The sequence below is a fragment of the Cervus canadensis genome, chromosome 25, assembly GCF_019320065.1.
Source record: "Cervus canadensis isolate Bull #8, Minnesota chromosome 25, ASM1932006v1, whole genome shotgun sequence".
Lineage (NCBI taxonomy): Eukaryota > Metazoa > Chordata > Mammalia > Artiodactyla > Cervidae > Cervus > Cervus canadensis.
The window spans coordinates 9,583,657-9,602,995 of record NC_057410.1 but is presented as its reverse complement, the minus strand read 5'-3'; the positions used below and the strand labels follow the sequence as shown (position 1 = coordinate 9,602,995).

The window sequence follows — 19,339 nt, the reverse complement described above, 5'->3', positions numbered from 1 at the left end:
CAAGCCTCCTAGGAAGGCCGGTGGAGTGGGAGTGGGGGGCACCAGATGGGGAATGCTGGTGAGAGCTTAGGCTGCAGAAGGAAGCAGGGGCCAGACCATGTCACTTGATTCTGGCCATTGGAAAGAGATTTTGAATTTTACCTGCAAGCATTAGATTTGTGATGAGATTTGCGTTTTTAGAAAGATCACACTTACTGAGGATGGAAAAAGGATTGAGGCAGGCAGTGAGACTACACAGCCAGCGGGTAAAGAGGGGTTCAGGGCTTGGACTGTAGAGGTGGCAACAGAGATGGAGAGAAAGCAGCCACATTTAAGATGTATTTGAGGGACTTCCCTGGTGGTCTAGTGGTAAGGGGCTTCTTCCCTAGTGGCTCAGCAGTAAAGAATCTGCTTACAATGCAGGAGACGCGAGTTTGATCCCTGGGTTGGGAAGATCCCCTGGAGGAGGACATGGCAACCCACTCCAGTATTCTTGCCTGGAGAATCCCCATGGACAGAGGAGCCTGGTGGGCTGCAGTCCACAGGGTCACAAAGAGTCAGACATGACTGAAGTGACAATTCTGTGCTTTCACTGCGAAGGCCTGGGTTCAATCCCTGGTAGGAATTAAAATCCCTCAAGCCACAAGTCATAGTCAAAAAACAAAAGAGGTATTTGAATTTCTTTGTACTAGCAAGGTTTCTTCAGCAGTAGTTGGACAGGCAGTGCAATACACCTGTGGATTTGTGAAAGTTTCACATTTTCATTAGCTGGTTGAATTGCAGGTTTTATTTTCCATGACAGTATTAAATTGGCTGGGGATTGGGCTGAATATAATTGTTTTATGGCCAAATGTATCCCATTGTAATAAATAATGACCATACATCAGCCTGCCAACTGCTTGATTTAAGAGTACAAGGCCACAGGGAAATTCTTTGAGTCTACAGATTTGATGACCAAAGATAAAGGAATGGGACTTCAAACTCTGGTGGCCCCACAGAATGTCCTGGGTTCCTGCTTACTACAGTTTAGAAAATCCTTGAAATCTGTTAGAGTTCATATACAGAGACTTCAGAACTATATTCTTGGATTGATGAACGGGATGAATAGTTGAGTTCAGATAATCTGCAATGCTCAGTTGTGTCCAATTCTTTGCGACCACATGGACTGTAGCCTGCCAAGCTCTTCTGTTCATGGGGATTCTCCAGGCAAGAATCCTGGAGTGGGTTGCCATACCCTCCTTCAGAGGATCTTCCCCACCCAGGGATCGAACCCAGGTCTCCTGCATTGCAGGCGGATTCTTTACCATCTGAGCCACAAGGTAGGTAAATTATGCCATGATCAGAAATAGCAGTATCTCAGTGACTTGAAACAAGTTTTCTTTCTTGTTTCTTCTGGCAAAACCCACAGCCTGATTGGCAACTCTAAGGGTATCTCTCTTCCATTCATGTTGATAATAACGTATGTGACTTTAGAGACCTTTACTCACATTGACCTCACCTCACTTTCTGGTTTTTCAGTGAGCATTGCTGGCTGTACCACGGAAGCAAGCTGTTTTCCCCTCTCCTGGATCTGTTTTCCCTTCTGGAAGTGCATTTGGACTTTTCTTTGGGCCATCACAAATTTCATGTTTCACGTGGGGCTGGCTCTTCTTCCTACCACCTACAGTTCAGTCATCAGGGAAAATTGCAAACAGGGGAAATCTCCTTATTTCCTCTTTCCCTCTTCTAGTATTCCACTAAGCTCTCAGATACTTTCAACTGGTCCAAGGAGAATAGTATCCTCTGGCAAATGGGAATCTAAGTGGAGACAGAGTTCTATGGAAGAGGATTGGACAGAGGAACACAGCGAGGTGCCCCGAAGAATGCAGATGAGTAGGTGAGGGGTAAAGACCGGCTGCAGAAGTACATTTAGTGTGGTCTCATTAAGCAGGCAGTCCTAAAGGAAATCAGTCCTGAAAATTCATCAGAAGGACTGATGCAGAAGCTGAAGCGCCAATACTTTGGCCACCTGATGGGAAGAGCCAGCTCACTGGAAAAAACCCTGATTTGGGGAAAGACTGAGGGCAAGAGGAGAAGGGGACGACAGAGGGTGAGATGGTTGGATGGCATCACCGGCTCAACAGACATGAGTTTGAGCAAACCCTGGGAGATAGTGAAGGACAGGGAAGCCTGGCATGCCGCAGCCCTTGTTGCAGCGTCAGACGTGACAGCGGCTGAACAACATTAAGCAGGGGGCTACAGCTGGAGGCTGGGATCTGGAGGAAGGACTGGAGTTGGGTGCTAAGATCTTGGAGGAGGAAGACCCCCACAAAGGTCCCTCCTCCAACACTGTCATCCTTCCAACCAAGAACAATGTCAGGAGTCTGGAGCAGCCAGGCCTGAGGGCTGGACTGAATGGTTAGAAAATGAGTAACCCCATGAGCCAATGAAGCTGCAGGGCATCAGGGACCCCTAAAGTGAAAGTGAAAGTTGCTCAGTAGTGTCCGACTCTGCAACCCCGTGGACTAAACAGTCTATGGAATTCTCTGGGCCAGAATACTGGAGTGGGTAGCCATTTCCTTCTCCAGGGCATCTTCCCAACCCAGGGATCAAACCCAGGTCTCTCGCATTGCAGGCGGATTCTTTACCAGCTGAACCACAAGGGAAACCCTAAGACCATTGCTGTAATGCAGGCAATTTGCATCTTGCTGATTTTTCAGGGGATGATTCCTTTAAGTAACCAAATCCATTGAGATCAAATATAATGCAAATTGCAAAGGGGGAAAAGGAGTCTGTACCTATATTAATGATTTCCATGCATGGAATATACAACCAAAATGGGGTTGAAGACTTTGATATATTTTGGACAATGTCTGTGGATATTCTTGTGTGCAAAGATCAAATAGCCCCGTTGCAAAGGTGGTGATGGCCAGGGACACAGGATGGCAAGATATCCCGTTGTTTTCCTCTAAGTTCAGGAGGAAAACATGCTAGTTTTATGCTCACCCTGCAGCCAGAGGCTGGATAACAGAAATAAGAACCAATCCTGTATATCATCTTCTATGTGCCGAGTGCTTTTCAGGATTTCACCTATATTGACTTATTTAATCCTTACAATGATGCCTTTTTTTTTTTTTTTTGCCATGCGGCACAGCTTGTGGGATCTCTGTTCCCCATCCAGGGACTGAACCCAGGCCATGGCAGTAAAAAGCACCAAGTCCTAACTAGGGCATCAGGGAACTTCCCCAACAAATGTTTTTAGATATATGCTGTTACTATTTCTGTTTAAAAATGAAAAAATTGATCCCCAAATAGTTACGTGACTTGTGAATTAGTGGAAGAGACAGGATTCACACCCAGGCAGTCTAGTTCCAGAGTCTGCACCTCTGGCATCATATGGGTCAACGGGACGTCTTGTCTTGTGTCCCTGGTCATCATCACCTTTGCAAGTGGGTTGAACTACCTGCATCTTTTGGAGTTCAAGTGTTAGTTGCTCAGTTGTGTCTGACTCTTTGTGACCCCATGGATTCTAGCCCACCAGGCTTCTCTGTCCATGGAACTCTCCAGGCAAGAATACTGGAGTGGGTTGCCATTCCCTTCTCCAGGGGATCTTCCTGACCCAAGGATCGAACCTGGGTCTCCTGCACTGCAGGCAGAATCCTTACAGTCTGAGCCACGAGGGAAGCCCTCTTTTGGAGTGATGCTGTCTAAATGGCACCTCCCTTCCCTAGATTCCTCTATGACATCGCTGACATGGCCTGCAGACCAGAAATGCCAATCAGTGACGTGGCTTGGGAGGTCACTGGAGCTTCCGGGATTTGGAATATTCAGGGAGATGTTGTGGCTGTGTGTCACAGGGCTCTTCTTTGCTCTGTCTCTCCGGATTCTCAGAAGCAGACCACTATGGCTAGATGTGCATCTACTATTTTTCCTGCCACATAAAGTCTCTTTCTACGTATGTACCTGCCTTTCCCCGCATCCAGGTTCTGACATGGAAGCATTTCCAAATGTCGTTACTCCACGTTTCTCAGAATATATACCTAATCTAGGGTTGGGACAGCCACAATACAGGTGGAATCCAAAAGTGAGAAAATAGTTAATCAGATGAGAGAAGGAAAGATGGGAGTAACAGATCACAAGGGGTTGGTTCAAGTACAGTGGGAGGATTAGGGTGCTGGGAGGGTTGCAGGAATCAGGCAGGGACAACGCCTGGATGACTGGGGTGGAGGCGGTTATTCAGGTTGTGACTCGGGCCTGGAGGCAGAGGACAAGAATCACCTATTGTAAACCAGGGATGCTGTTTACCGACAGGGGGGTTTTCCATCGGCTCTACTGGGACTTGGTACCAGAGTAGGACAGAGGCATGGCTGCCTTAGCGTGGATGGAGTCCCGGATGTACAGAACGAAGGGCGTGGGGACAGGGGATTTTACCTCAGCCAGTTCCCACCTCCTTAAGGAAGAGCGCAGAGAGCCAAGTATCATAGATGGCGAAACTACCTCTGTTGTTGCCTTTTGACTGTGGTCATTGGCCATGTGTGTTTCTTATTTCACAAGTAGTTTTGATTCTTTTCAACTTCTCTTCCCCTTTTAGACCAGATCTCTTAGATCTGAGAGTAATTGCTCAAGGATGACCTTGCCTAACTTTAAGAATTACTCCTGTTCAAGAAAAAAATTAACCTTACATAAATAAAACTTGGTAAGGAGCACCTTCATGCTGCCCTCGTCTCCTCTCTTGGGCTTCCCTTTTCTGAAGCTTCATTCACTAACCTATAGTCTCAGTTTGCATCACATCCCACTGACTAGATGGTTACTTATTCTGTAGTACTGTTTCTATGGCTTCCAAAGCAGTTCAGACAGTAAAGAATCTGCAATGTAGGAGACCCAGGCTCGATCTCTGAGTCAGGAAGATCCCCTGGAGAAGGGAATGGTAACCCACTCCAGTATCCTTGCCTGGAGAATTTCATGGGCAGAGGAGCCTGGTGAGCTACAGTCCATGGGGTCGCAAAGAGTCAGACATGACTGAGCGACTAAATCTTTCTTAAAAAAAGAAAGCCTAAACCACTTACCACCCCTGAATTCACCAGGGCGGAGCACACCCAGACCTGTTAGCACCTTCCCCTCCCCGTTTATGAAATGCCACCCCAGCTGAGACTCACTGTCCCTGAAGGCCGGGATCCGTCTCCAATGGTGGCGCTACACAGCCCTTCTGTGGGGAGGACCTGCAATTTGTCTCTGACATTGGCAGCAAGTTCAAGATGCCTCCAGCCACTTTCAGGGTAACTCAGTAAGGGTCTATTTACACAGCTCTCCCTGAGTCTAGCTCCCTCATGAGAAGTTTTGACTCTTTGTAGGCAGGAATGGGGCTTCCCAGGTGGCTCAGTGGTAAAGAATCTGCCTGCCATTGCAGGAAACGCGGGCTCGACTCCTGGGTTTGGAAGATCTCCTGGAGAAGGAAATGGCAACTCACTCCAGTATTCTTGCTGGAGAATCCCATAGCCAGAGGAGCTTGGCAGGCTACAGCCCATAGGGTCGCAGAGTTGGACCCAAGCGTTTGGGTGACAAACACTTTCACATACTAGAGGCTCCTCTAATGTTTGAATACATAGATACTTTTGGATACCCTCCTTGAACTTATATTTAAACTTAAGAGCTTTCTTAATAACTTTCACAAGCGTACAACTTATTTTGTGAGTGCAATACTTTTAACTTTTCTAACAAGAAACCTAAATAAGAGATCATTAATGAGCATCATCTCTAAAATATGGGAAATTTTTTTATCTAGTTTTTCTACTTATCCCATTCTGGACATAAGATGTCCTTTCTTAGTCTTCCTTTTTAAAGTCAAAGATTCTCTCTTGGCTTACTTTTGTTTCCAAGAATTAATTTTTTCTTATCTGCTTTTCTATATTAATAAAAATGATGAGACTAAATATGGGCTCTATTAAATACATTTGTCCTATTATTAGGTTTAACTAATGATCCACTCCAGCAGGAAACAGCTTTATCTCCTCTAAATTCTTGCAACTTGTTGCCTAAACAATTTACTTGGCTCTTTTTGCATGCTGCCTGTCATTTCTGCACCTGCATAATTTTTTTTTTTTCCAAGGAGATAATATTTTGAAAAGCCTCTTGGTCTGGGATTTAAGCATAAAATAGACACTCACAAAATATAGGCTGTGAAAATAAATAAATGAAGGAATGAAGTAGTAAGTTTGACAATAAATTTCCTGATAGGTTTCTTAAAATGAGCAAGGGCTTCCTAAAAAGCTAAGCAAAGAGGGTTGTTAGTGACAACGGTGGCAGCACAACCCAGAGGATTTAGCTTTTAAAAAATGCTGAATTTACTTCTAAAAGGCAACCGAGGTGTAACGATGAACTTGGTGGAATAATTCTGACTCTGATTATGGCTGTGATAGAATAAAAAGATTCCTCTTTGGCAGACACTCTGTGACTTTCATTTCTTATTCTTTTCACCAAACTGTTGGACCTCTACAGATATCAATTCAAAGATAAGTGACAGATCGGTTACAAATGTTGCAGATGCAAGCCTTCAGTGAAGACTCTCTGGTTTTAAACTACCATTATTCTTCCTTTACATTTCTTCGAAGATCGTCTTTGTGGAGTTAAACGTCAGATGATGAAATGTAAATCTAGGACAGCTGATTCAAGAAGCTCAATGCAGCCTTCCCTCAGTGTCCTCGGGGCGCGGGCTTGGTCCCTATACTCTGCTCAGTCGTGTCTGACTCTGCGACCCCAAGGACTGTAGCCCGCCAGGCTCCTCTGTCCATGGGGATTCTCCAGGCCAGAATACTGGAGTGGGTTGCCACGCCCTCCTCCAGGGGATCTTCCCAACCCAGGGACTGAATCCAGGTCTCTCGAATTGCAGGCAGATTCTGTACCATCTGAGCCACCAAGGAAGCCCATGAACACTGGAGTGGGGAGCCTATCCCTTCTCCAAGGGGTCTTCCCGACCCGGGAATCGAAAGTGGGTCTCTTGCATTGCAGGATTCTTTACTAGCTGAGTTACCAAGAAAGCCCCAATACCAAAATCCAAGAATGCTCAAGTTCCTTATATGAAATGACTTTATGCAGTCGGCTCTAGGGAATTCGTGGTTGGTTGAGTCTGTGGATTTGGAACTCTCGGAGAGCTGACTGTGCCTGAAAACTTTACATTGGTGTGTGCAGAAGTGTGGGTGCACAGTGTGTGGGAAGTGCAACAAAATGACTTGTGAATGTCTCTCTCCTTCACCTGTTTTGACCAAACTTTATTACTCATTTAATGGAGTCATGACAAAGAGGAGGAATCAAAACACAGGGGGATCACAGAGGCTGTTATGTTTATTGTGCAGAACAGACAGTGATAATCCACTAGAGAAATATTTTCAACAAGCAAGCGATTCAAAGTACAATCATAGACAGCAACTCTACATGAAGAACAAAGTTAGAAGACACTCAAAGAAACAGGGAGAAAGTCAACTGCAGTTCAACGTCGTGATACTTTTCTCCTGCAAACATACCTAACTTCAGAAATGGTAGAAAAGTTAAATGTCCAGTCTTACTTAGCCTGAGACCAACAACAGCAAAGAACAGTCCTATAAAATTTATCTCCCACAAAAATAAACTATATATATAAAAATTTTATGATGTTCTTACTGTTCCATTGGCCACAAGCTTTTTTTTTTCAGTATGAAAAATGAGGTATACTGGGGCTTAAGAGGTAGTAGTGTGTTTTGATTGTACAACATATAGGAAATAAGAGAGTAACTTCATCAGAGATGGAAATTGCTGGGTGTTCTGAGTTTGGCCAACATGAGCAACTGCTTCAGTTGCTGGCCAGTGAGGTTTCAAAAGACCCAACCCAAGATAAGGAGTGGGACTTCCATTTTTATGAGCCACTGTTTATTTGCTTATTAAATGCATAGTTAACAGTACTGTTGGGTTTTAATTCTCTCCATAGCTCCTTTGGTGATTCACAACAGTGAGCCCATCTCAGAGAGGTACGTAGCCTTTGAAACGACCTCCCTGAAGCGGCTGGAAGAGAGATGGTTTTGAGTTTCATTTGGCATCAGTGCTAAAAGCCAGACTGACACAAGCCGTCATGAGAAGCTACCTCTTGGCCCAGTTGATAATACCATGTTAAAAAGTCAGCACACTCACTAGGAGAGAAAGGAATAAAAACTCTACATAAGAAGCGTTTAAAATAAATCTGGTTGAGACATATTACAAAAATCACATTTGTGTAAAATACATGAAAATATCTGTCAAGCATTTTCTCATAGTCAACTAATCTTCAAAACATATTTTTGATTGCATCATGCAAAAGCTGAGCTTGTTGCGTCTCACCTACAAAGCTTCAAGTTTCTTTGAAGGTTGGCTTTATTTTATTTGCAAAAAGTACGTAAAAACGTGTTCCTTTCTATCAAAAAAGGCTTTTACAAAAATAGTTTTGATGAGGGTTAGCTGCAGTCTGAAATATTTCAAACATTGACAAAAATGAATGCTGCAAGTAACAAGTTCATTCCTTTTGAAGTCTGGAGGTAGGTCTTTGCAAGTCAATTAGTCCATTTCCTTAAACAATTCATGTGAGGTACAAACTTGGAAGGTAATATTTAAACATTACAGTCAAATTTTGTGTGATGTGTAGTGTGATGGAGGAAAATTATCCTTAAGAACCTAGGAGCGACTTGGTTAAAAACAAAAATTCAAGTTAATGTAGAAAATCTAGCAGAGAAGCTGAAACAAGTATTTGTAAAATTTTAATAAAAAAAAAAAATCCCATAGAAAAATACATAGCCATGCTGAAACACAGTAAGGAGACTGCTTCTTTAACTGTAAATAAGTGGATAAAAAAGAACTGTAGATGATTTGTATCACCTACCCATTGCGTTTTCTTTTCTTGCATTGCTTGTGTATAGCAGCATGTAATAAGTACTAAACTGTAAATTAATTGTAACATTCAGAGGTAGTATTGAGCAGTGGGTTTGTATTGCATCTCTGGCTAAAAGTGCAGTTTGAATGAAGAGGTGGTGAGCTGAGGTCAAGCACCTCATTCAACCATCCTATGTCAAAACGTATTACTTGACGTAACACATAAGCTTCATTTGAGGTAAGTGGTATTTAGGTCTTTCACGGAAACTGATAAACAATGAAGAGAGAGAAAGAGAGAGAGGAGAGAGAGAGCCTGCTTTTTTTTTTGTCCTTTAAATTGTAGTATAAACTATAGCAAAAGAAATTTGGATTTCGCTCCTCCCCCTCATAATCCAGGTTAAATTCCTCATGCATTATTCTGTTGTACCTTTTCATTAAATTACAAACAGGATAATTTTACTTGTCTAGGTTCCTTAAAAATGCTTTGAGGCTGACAAGTGTGATTTATTGCTAAATGGCATTTGGCTCTGTAGGAAGTAGATTCTACCCGGATGAGGGTTCCTGAAAATAAAAAAAACAAGGGCTGTGAGTAAATTTATTACTCCTGCAGATATGCGGTGGCATCCATAAATAAAGGAGTTGGCAATCAGAGTTTGCGTACTTCCCTTTTTGAAAAGTGAACATCACCTTTTCTGGTTTGTTAAGCTGGATGAAAGGATACATCAGCATTTCGTCTCATTTAGAAATAAAAGTAAAAATTAAAAAAAAATCATCAAGTAAGTGTCTACAAGGTTATATGAAAAAGAGAAATAGTAGCTAGTCCTATCTTTGGTGTTCTACACAGAAGCTTCACTACTGAGCGGGCTGGGTGGTGTCTGAGGCGGCCAGTGTTTCCCACTGCGCCTGGCCTGGAGGAATGCCCAGTGTCACGTGGGTGACACATTTCTGGTTTGGGTGCAGTGCAGTGATTGACTAAACCCGATTCAGAGGTTTTTTTTCTCATCCACCCACTCCTGCTTATCAGATCCACAAACTATTAGTAGGTTAAGGAAAAAGAAAACAGTAATTAAAAGTTGCATTGTTAAAACTGTGTCCCCTGTGTTTACAGCAGTTTTTCACTAAACCTGGGACTGTGAAGGGATTACAAAGAAGGTGATTAATATAGTCCTTTTTAAGGTTACGTGACTTCTCCCAGCCCCGCCCCCGCCCCGCGCCCGCCCCGCCCCCCGCACCCCCGACCCCAGATGAAAGTGGAAAGACCATGGCGGCAGAGAGTAAGTGGTCACTGCAGCGTCTTCTCCCTTCCAAAGATTCAACTGCTGCTGAGGTAGAAATTGAATGTTGGCGCCCCCTAATCCTCTTCCGCAGACTCTTGTGAGGATGTCTCTTCAGTCTCCTCCTGGAACACAACAAAAGTCACAGCCGTTACACTGTGTGGCCAGCTCTGACAAACGCCTCAGAGGTGACCTGTTTCTGCAGCACATTATGCTGGCTTCAAAAGAGGATGCGGATGACTGGCAAGCCCCTCGTTCCCAGGGCTTCTTAAACCATAATTGAGGAATCAAGGTGTTGTTTTTTCCCAGAGCCGTCATTAGCCACTGTTGACTTAAGGCTTGACATCATGGCGGCTGCTCAGCAGATTCAATTGTCTGCCATCCAGAGAATGTCAGGCCCGTGTGAGCTTACTCGCCAGCGAGAGGGGAAAAAAGACACGGATAAATTTTTTCCCGATGGCTCACCAGTCGTCAGTTTTAAAACTAGCAAATCAAGTGAAGGGGATCCATTCCTCAGACACAAAGGAAACGTGTCCTGCAGATATTGGTAATCATAGCTGATGCTCTTAGGGTGCTTATGTGATGCTTTTAGGGGACTGGCTGGTATTATTCCCATTTTACACGTGAGAAAATCAAGGCGCAAGAACTCATATACCCTAAGCTGCAGGGCCAGGACAGCCAGGCTTCGGGCAGAGTCAGATGGGTGTTGGCACTCGTGTGTGACCAAGATGCCGCCACCACAGTGAGGGAGGTAGCATGAAGGCAGAGCCTGAGAAAGAGTGCAAGAGCTGAGGACTCATTTCCTTTCCAAATGGATTTCCTCCTTGTATTTATTAAAGCACTTTGTAAGACAATGACCACAGTTTGCCATTAATAGCTCAATCTCAATACAAATCCACACCAACCAAACATTTAATGGTGGGCTGACCAAACAGAGAAAATCTAATATATATGTTTTCGCAGGGCCTTCTCTTCATAAATCTAATCCCCCCTTCTCTTTCCCTTTTTTGATTCCTTATGGCTCTGGAATTTGTTGGAGTTTCTGCAAGCCGGCTTGAGCTGTAAAGTTCTCTTTCCTTTTGCTTATTTAACAAATGTGCAGTACCTTTCAGGACATGGGTGGTAAAGCGGAGACAATAAACATTTCTGATAAAAGCGTCCTTAGTGACAGGATGATTTTTATCAAATGCTGTACACTGTCTCATAAGACGGCATGTGAAAAAGATCTGGGAGAAGAGGTAAACATTTATTCCTGCAGCAAACTTTAAGAATGGCCAGCTTAAAACAGCTTATAACAGTCTTCATACTTTAATAGATTTGATTTTCCACATGGCTTCATTTTGTCTGGGTGGCTAACTGACACAATTTATACCTCTCTTCCTTTCCCAGGTCACTACAGTACACCATTCAGTAACGCATGCCTTAAAGCTTGTCTGCATTATATGACCAAACTTCCATTCATTAGTGTTTGAAACACTTCAGCTGTGAAAGAACTCCTAAATGCTACCATGTGTGACACTTTTGCGTAAAAGCAGCAAAAGGGAGGGGGAGAAAAAGCCCACACGAACGGGCACTCACAGGCTCACATGAATGCACACGCACTCACACACTGTATCCTGAGCCTTAATAGGCCACTGCTTATTGCAAACCCTTTGCAAAAGGTTTCAAACATTCTCTTCCCCCCACCCAAGACTGAGGGAGCTGTAAATCCTGGGAATAAACACACATACAAATGAACGGATTACAGCTTAAAAAATATAACCACTGCAGCATCAAGTCATGAGATTTCACACCGGTTTTGTTTAGTCTGCTTTGGGTTATGTAGGAAACGTGGAACGTTTGCAGCCACCTCCCCTCTGCTCCCAACGCCCAAACTGGGCTTCACATATTTAAGCAGCAGGTTTATACCTCTTGATAGGCTACAGGCCAGGATCCTGAGATTCTCCATGTATGGAGTCCCGGCCACAAAGGAGGATGGAAGGGGATCAGAGCCACGGACGGACACAAGACAGATGAGCCAATGTTCAGCTGCCCTTTGACCTTGTCTTTACACTTAATATTTAAATTCCAGAAAGTCACTTAAGTTGTTCGGCAGATATACTCTTCAATCATCCCCAAAGGATTCACTTCTCATTAGGACAGGAGGTATGGACTTAGGTGACTACCCTGAAACAGACTACGGCGTACAAGCTGGCAGACAGATTTGATTGCTTCTTCTTCTGGTTAACAAATTAATAGAAGGCTGTCAAGAAGGCCCCTGGGGCCACAGATCAAGCTGTAATTATTCCATTCCTAACTGCTCAATTTTTCTAGACTATCTGGAAAAAGGTCTTCCAAATCCAGAAGGAAATCGAATTTTCAGGCCATGAACTTACAAAGATCTTGCGGCAGATGGGATGTGATCAGCTTTTCAAAACATTCCCAGAAACTGCTTGATTTGAGCTCTTGTAGCTCCTGATATGGAAGTGGTTTACTTAAATCCCTTAGACACAATTCAGCTGAAAATGATGGTCCCTCATCCTTATATTGTTTCCTTTACTTAATGGTTCTTAACACAACATGGAGAGTTGTTTTTTTTCCATGGACACTGAAATGCCTCGGCTAGTACCGAGTTTCTAACCAGGATGCCAGAGGGTGGGAGCCTCGCTCGGTCAAACTTCAGGAAGTCATGTAGCTCTCACATGCTCAGGATGAAGGTTCTCACAAATGTTTGGTTTGTGGAGAGTTCTCTCTTCTTGGCATAGCCCTGACTGGCCAACCTCTAAAGGATGACATGGCTGCCAAGTGGATCATGTTGGAGGTGCATGTGAGAGGCGGCAGCTTTCACCTCTGCAAACCCCAGTTCTCACCCTTTCAGTAACTTGGCCTTTTGCTGTGGCAGAAAGTATGTGTGTAATTAAGAGAAGAAAAATCTTCTTTTTTTTTTTCTGGTTCTACAGTTCATTGCCTGAATTGGGGCAGGTAATTCAATAGCAGATTGCAAAGCAAGCCTGGGAGAGAAGAGTTCTTGTTTTCCTTCTCAGGAACCATCTGGGTCGCAGATACATGAAGATGGAGTCAGAAGACTTCCCTGGTGGCACAGTGGATAAGAATCCGCCTGCTAATACAGGGTACATGGGTTCAATTCCTGGCCCAGGGAGATTCCACTTGCTTCGGAGCAACTAAATCACAACTATTGGGCCCAAGCTCTAGCATGACAATTCCTAAGCCTGTGTGCCACAACTACTGAAGCCTGTGTGTCTTACAGCCTGTGTGGTGCAACAAGAGAAGCCACCACAATGAGAAGCCCTCACACTGCAACTCGAGGAGCCCATGCTTGCCACAACTAGAGAAAGCCTGAGCTAAGCAATGGACACCCAGGATAGCAAAAAAAAAAAAAAAAAAGGATGGAGTCAGAAAATCCATGTTCAGCTGCTGACCAGACTTCACACAAGGCCCTTCTGTGGTGCAAAGAGTGGACAGACAGGAACCAGTGATGAAAGGAAGACACATCTGGTCCTGACATGCCCCAGGAATCTTATTTTTATAGCAGAGTAGCTGGTAGGGACCCCTGAGAGTCAATCCTCCTAAGTAACTTAAAAGACACTGCCATTTGCTGTAGACAATAGATTGGAACTTGAGGTATTTATTTAAATTGCTTCATGTTCGCTGCATATGGCCGAAGGATCTTTGAGCTTGGGTAGCCCCCCAACGGCAGCTCTGAGGCAATACGGAGGTTGAAAGACTGTCGCCAAGCACTCTCCACATCTCATTAGGGGCTGGTTGGCGAGGTGGGAAAGCCAGGCAGCCGCAGTCTGGTCAAGGAGGCTTACTGTTGGAATGGCGCTTCAGGAATGTAGGATAAAAGGACTTTTCAAAGTGAAAGCGCACAGTGACATTTTTATGAGCACCAGCCACTAAGGCCTCTAAACACTGAACAGCCCCCAGCCATCCACTCAGTTACCTTACAAAAACCACTGAGGCTGCCCCACACGGGGGTGAAACACATGGATTTTTTTGGCAGAAAACTGAAGAGAGGGAAAAGAAAGTAGGCAGAGTTGGAGAACTATATTTTTATTATGACTGCTGGAAAAACTGCACTCATTTTGCCTAAAGTTTTTCTTTTGTTCCCCCCAAAAGGAATTTAATAAGTGTAACTCTTTCATTGCTTTCATTACGCTTGGGGGAAAAAACCCCACTAAAACCTAGAAAGACAGTTCTCACCTCTCCCCATTCTTTTGATTTTGTTCAGCATGATGCATATGGCATATACCCTTGGATGCACTTTTGCTCACTGATTCAAAAGGAGGAAGAAGACATCCCAATATACATCCTGATCCCCTCATGCTGGATGGGATTTTTCAATGTCTTAGGCGTTTAACCATAGATCTTACCACCACAGGCAAGGGTGAGGGTATGCGCTGGAGGAAAGGTTTAAGGCAAGAGCTGAAGCTCTGGGTTTAATTTTCAGATGCAGACTAAACAGAAGATCTGCAGTGGAAAGGAGGCCAGCAAATTTTCAGTGGAACCGAGAAATGGAAATACCCTCCCTGCAAATTGCAGGGGTGCTGTCACCATCATGCCCCTCTGTGTGTGTAGTAAGGAGGGCTAGTCACAGAAGTCCATGTCGCCTTTAATAAACCCTTATTTTTTTCCCCCTTGGTTGCAAAGAATTCTGCAACTCTTATTAGAAAGTGCTTCAGGCTACAAATACATCTGTAATTTAAGCTATCTTGCTAGTAAACCAAACAATACCTAGTCTTCTAGAAAGAGTAGTTACGGTTTAGTGACATTCTTTTTGTCATCTTAGTAAGTTCAGTTCCTTAAGGACTTGGAGTGACACACTCAAGAGTTTTTCATGTTCGTGAGTATCTCAAGCCAGTCCCGCTAGAACAAAAATTATGGGTTCCCCTCCCTCTGCAGCAGAGACCAGAAACCAAGTTTTCAAGTTCCATCTGCAGCTAAGTGACCCACGAGACCACAAATTGGACATTTTCTATTTCTCGGTCAGATATTTTAATTTAAAATGGATTGGGGCTGTTTAACTTCATGGAAAGTGATTATTTCCTTCAACTAGGAAAACTTTATATCACATTAAAAAAAAAAACATGTTCAGTGGAACCTGTATAAACCCTATGATCTGGGAAGTGCAAGGCATTCTGGTGGAAATGTTTTTTCAAAAGGAGGCTTTAGAAGTTGGGATATTTATGGTGCCTTATCTTTCTGTTAATTTTAGTCTTATGTATGTAAAAATAGACAAGCATCTACCTTGCATGTGTTACCATCAACTTAATAAAAGTCAGTTTTAAGATCTTATTGTGTGTTCAGGTGCTCAGTCGTGTCTGCCTTGAGACAACCTTATGGACTGTAGCCCACCAGGCTCCTCTGTCCACGGGATTTCCCAGGCAAGAATACTGGAGTGGGTTGTCATTTCCTTCTCCAGGGGATCTTCCCAACTCAGGGACTGACCCATCTCCTGCATTGCAGTCGGATTCTTTACCACTGAGCCACTGGGGGCGGGGGGGGGGCCTTTAAAGGTCTTACTGGGGGATGTTTACGATAAAGAAGGCTGATCCTAGATATCAATGACCATGGGCACCAGCCCTGGCATTAATGTGTGTATAACTTGTGCCTTGTTCTGACTGTGTTACACAATAATGATAATACCCATCAGCAGGGTGTGAGAAAAAAATGTGACAACGAAATGGGAAAACTTTGAGAAAAGAGTAAAAATTCTGTAAGACTACAGTGTGGAGCTATGATGATTAATTATAGCTACTTATTTTGTGTTTATTTCTTTATCTGTGGTTCAATGATAGATAGCTGTGAAAGAAAGGGAAAAAAACCTGTTACTAAAGAATGCCTCCCAAAGAAAACAAAATATGACATCTTAGATTTGTAATATACTCCTGTTTGTCTCGTGCATGCCTCTGATCAGAGTTCCATCACTGAAAATACTGCAAAGAGAGGTAACATTCATCTCTGGGATACTACAAATTCTTTTCTGGGATGGAAGACTATTTAAAAATATTTTCAGAAGGGAATCACGTTTTTCAGATAGACAATTCATTTTATATATAAACTAAATGCAAATTTTTGGGGCTTCCCTTGTGACTCAGCTGGTAAAGAATCTACCTGCAAGCAGGAGACCTGGGTTCTATCCCTGGGTCGGGAAGATCCCCTGGAGAAGGGAAAGGCTACCCACTCCAGTATTCTGGCCTACAGAATTCCACGGACTGTATAGTCCATGGACTTGCAAGAGTCGGACACAACTGAGCAACTTTCATACTCATTAACTGCAGATTTCTGGATCCTGTAAGTCATGATTTCTGAGGATCACAAGCTTCATCAATTTTCCAGGCCCGCATCCCAAGTTGCTTCAGTTGTGCCCGGCTCTTTGCGCCCCAATGGACTGTAGCCCTCCAGACTCCTGTGTCTGGAAGTTTCTAATTCTTATTGAAGGAATGTCATATTTAAAAAATAGTTAAAGATGCAGCAAAAAGATTTCTATATGAAGGAACCACTCAGGAAAAGGAAATTCATTTCAACATTTCCAAAACTATTGAGAAATGTTCTTCTTTTTACAAAGTAGTTTTAAAATGGATAGATTAAAGGCTGCTTAATGGTTTTATTCTGGATGTGTTTATTGATGGCTCAGGTTAGCAGAAGCATTTTCTCTTTGTTTTCTATGTATATAAAATTGTTCATAATTTGTATTTGTTGCCAGGAGACAGAACATTTCTAAGTTTTAATCATTATTGCACCAAACATTGTTTATTATCCTGAGACAAGACTTTTGAAGATGATTATGAAATTATCAATAATAACAGTAAGTTAAATAATTCTTCAATAGAAACATTTCTGTGTCCAGCAAACATTCCCTCAAAGTTAAAGAAGTTTCTTAGACAAACCAACATATTTCTATTCAAACATTAAGGATTTTCTTAGAAAGACAGTATTTTTAAGCCAGTTACTATTTATTCACATTAATTTGGGTTTGGATAATAGAAGAAATCTTACATATTGAATAAATAATAGCTTTTTATACAATTCACATCAAAATGCATAGGAAAAGCACTCTGCAATATGCAAAGGAAAGCAGACAGACATGGCCATTTTATTTTTAGCCTAATCCACAGGCTTTACCACACAGTTAAAGGCAATCATATTAAAAAAACAAAAAACTCTTATAGGAAATCTGTCAAGTTCAGAAACACTATATTTTGCCTTTTGGAGTTTTATGTCATGCCCCAAACTGAGTAATGTTCTTTCACTTCTGTTAGACGTTTATGTCATTTCTGTAAGACAGCCCATGCCAAGAAACAGCTGACTTCATCTCGCCAATATTCCTTTATTAAAACTAAGCTAATGACTTCATATGTTTACAGTTGATGATCATTTTGATATGCTTCCTCTGCCCTACCCATGTGCTATATCTCCTTGAGCTACCTACTTTATTATAAGAGTTAAATGCTGCCTTCTACTTGGATCTCTTCTTTTTCCTTGACCTTTGCAATGTCAGAGGTCAGAGGTGAAATAAAAAATGTATTTCCTATACACAAAACAGTCCCACTCAAGGTGGACTTTGATATAATTCTTTATGTCTTGCCAGTTGGTACCAAACATTCACTGGTCCACAAACTATTTTACCAGCTTGAAAGAGCATAAGTTGGAAAACAAATAAATCAGTACTCTTTATGACTTAAGCAGCATAAATCACTATTCTCTCTGAGTGAGTAGAGAGTGACTCTTTTTTGCAAGTCTGATTTATGATGAACTATTTATTGCACTGGCCAAGATACCACGTAAAAGATGAGTGTTAGAGAACTCTCCCTTTTTCCTCCTTCCTCCTTTGTATGTCTAGACTAAAAGCCCCCAGTAAAAATGCCTTCTTTGAGAACAAGATGCTGACTGCAATTCATCAACCTGCTTGTCCCAAAGTGAAATCTCTCATTTTGCTCCAAACAATGTTTAGGTTGTCTGAAATATAAACATCCTTAAAACTGCCCTTGAAGTCTCTGTAAAAGCATTCAACTGCTTTTTTTTTTTTTTTTTAAGGGGGGAAAATCCCATGATAACCAAGGCTTAGATTTCTTTGCCCCAACACACACCACCCACAAACGATGTTACTCGCCGGTAAAAGCTCTGTTTCGAAACAGAAAGCTTTGTTTCCAGTCTCTTAGAAACTGAAAACTTTCCAGTTCTCTGGGAAGCTGAAAAGGAGCAGGTTTCTACCTGTCTTAATTGCTAGAGGTGTAGCTTGCCAGGGCTCTACAACAATGAGGAAATTGGGTTGAAAGGAAGGAGAACTTAGGATTTTTTAAAGCTGTTTTTACCTTCTGAGTAGGGCTCACGTGAGATAAAAAAAATCTGACTTATATATAAGGACTCACTTCTAATTTCAGTTTAAAATCTTAAAAGGCGGAAATAAACAATAAGATAGCTAATAAATCAACAAAATCTTTTTAGAACTCTGAGATAGAGTGAGATTTTTTTTTCTTATGAAAATTAACACGTGAGAAACAGAGGCCCCTCTATCAATAATAATAACCCGATATGTTATAAGGTTACTTTTATAAGAAGAACAACAGCAGCAACAAAACCTACCAATTTCCTACTGAGACTGAGAATGTAATCCACGTGGCTGAGAAATCAACTGCTTTTTTTTAGCAATCAATGGCTAAAAAACTAGGAAATTAGCTAATTTCTTACTTTATCACTTTAAATGAAAATACAGAATTCTCCAGGAAGCTTAGTTTTCACTGGTTTTGGAACTTATAAATTTAATGTTAAATATTAGAGACCGTCCCCTTTAGATTTTTAAGGTTATTAACTTTCCCATCAGGTTTTCGTGACATACACTTGAGGTTTGCAGTTGATGGCACCTGGTGGACTTCCCAAGCACAAACCTCTGCAGAATGGTTTTCCTTAAAATTTTTCCCCCTCTTTTGATGCAGGTACTTATATATACATATGCACATCTAAATTCTGAGATTTAGCCTAATTCTGAATTTGGCTCCTTAGAATGAATTATGACTTTCTTTAATCCATTTTCAAGAATTTGCATCACCAAAGTTCTGAGGAAATTTAAGAAGAAGCAACAGTTAGAATCGGACACGAACCACGGACTGGTTCAAAATTGGGAAGGAGTACGACAAGGCTGTATATTGTCAGCCTGTTTATTTAACTTGAAACACAGAGGACATCACGTGAAATGCCGGGCCGGATGAGTAACAAGCTGGAATCAAGACTGCCGTGAG

At 42.4% G+C, this 19,339-nt stretch overlaps 1 protein-coding gene across 1 annotated transcript in view; it reads right to left on the bottom strand.

The window, feature by feature from the left end:
• Positions 1-7,202: 7,202 nt before the first annotated feature.
• Positions 7,203-19,339, bottom strand: part of HMGA2 (high mobility group AT-hook 2) — a 144,024-nt gene continuing 131,887 nt past the window's right edge. The window contains exon 5 of the mRNA XM_043447148.1: positions 7,203-10,225. Coding sequence (XP_043303083.1) covers positions 10,178-10,225 — 48 coding nt within the window. The 3' untranslated portion in view covers positions 7,203-10,177. The remainder of the gene's footprint in view (positions 10,226-19,339) is intronic.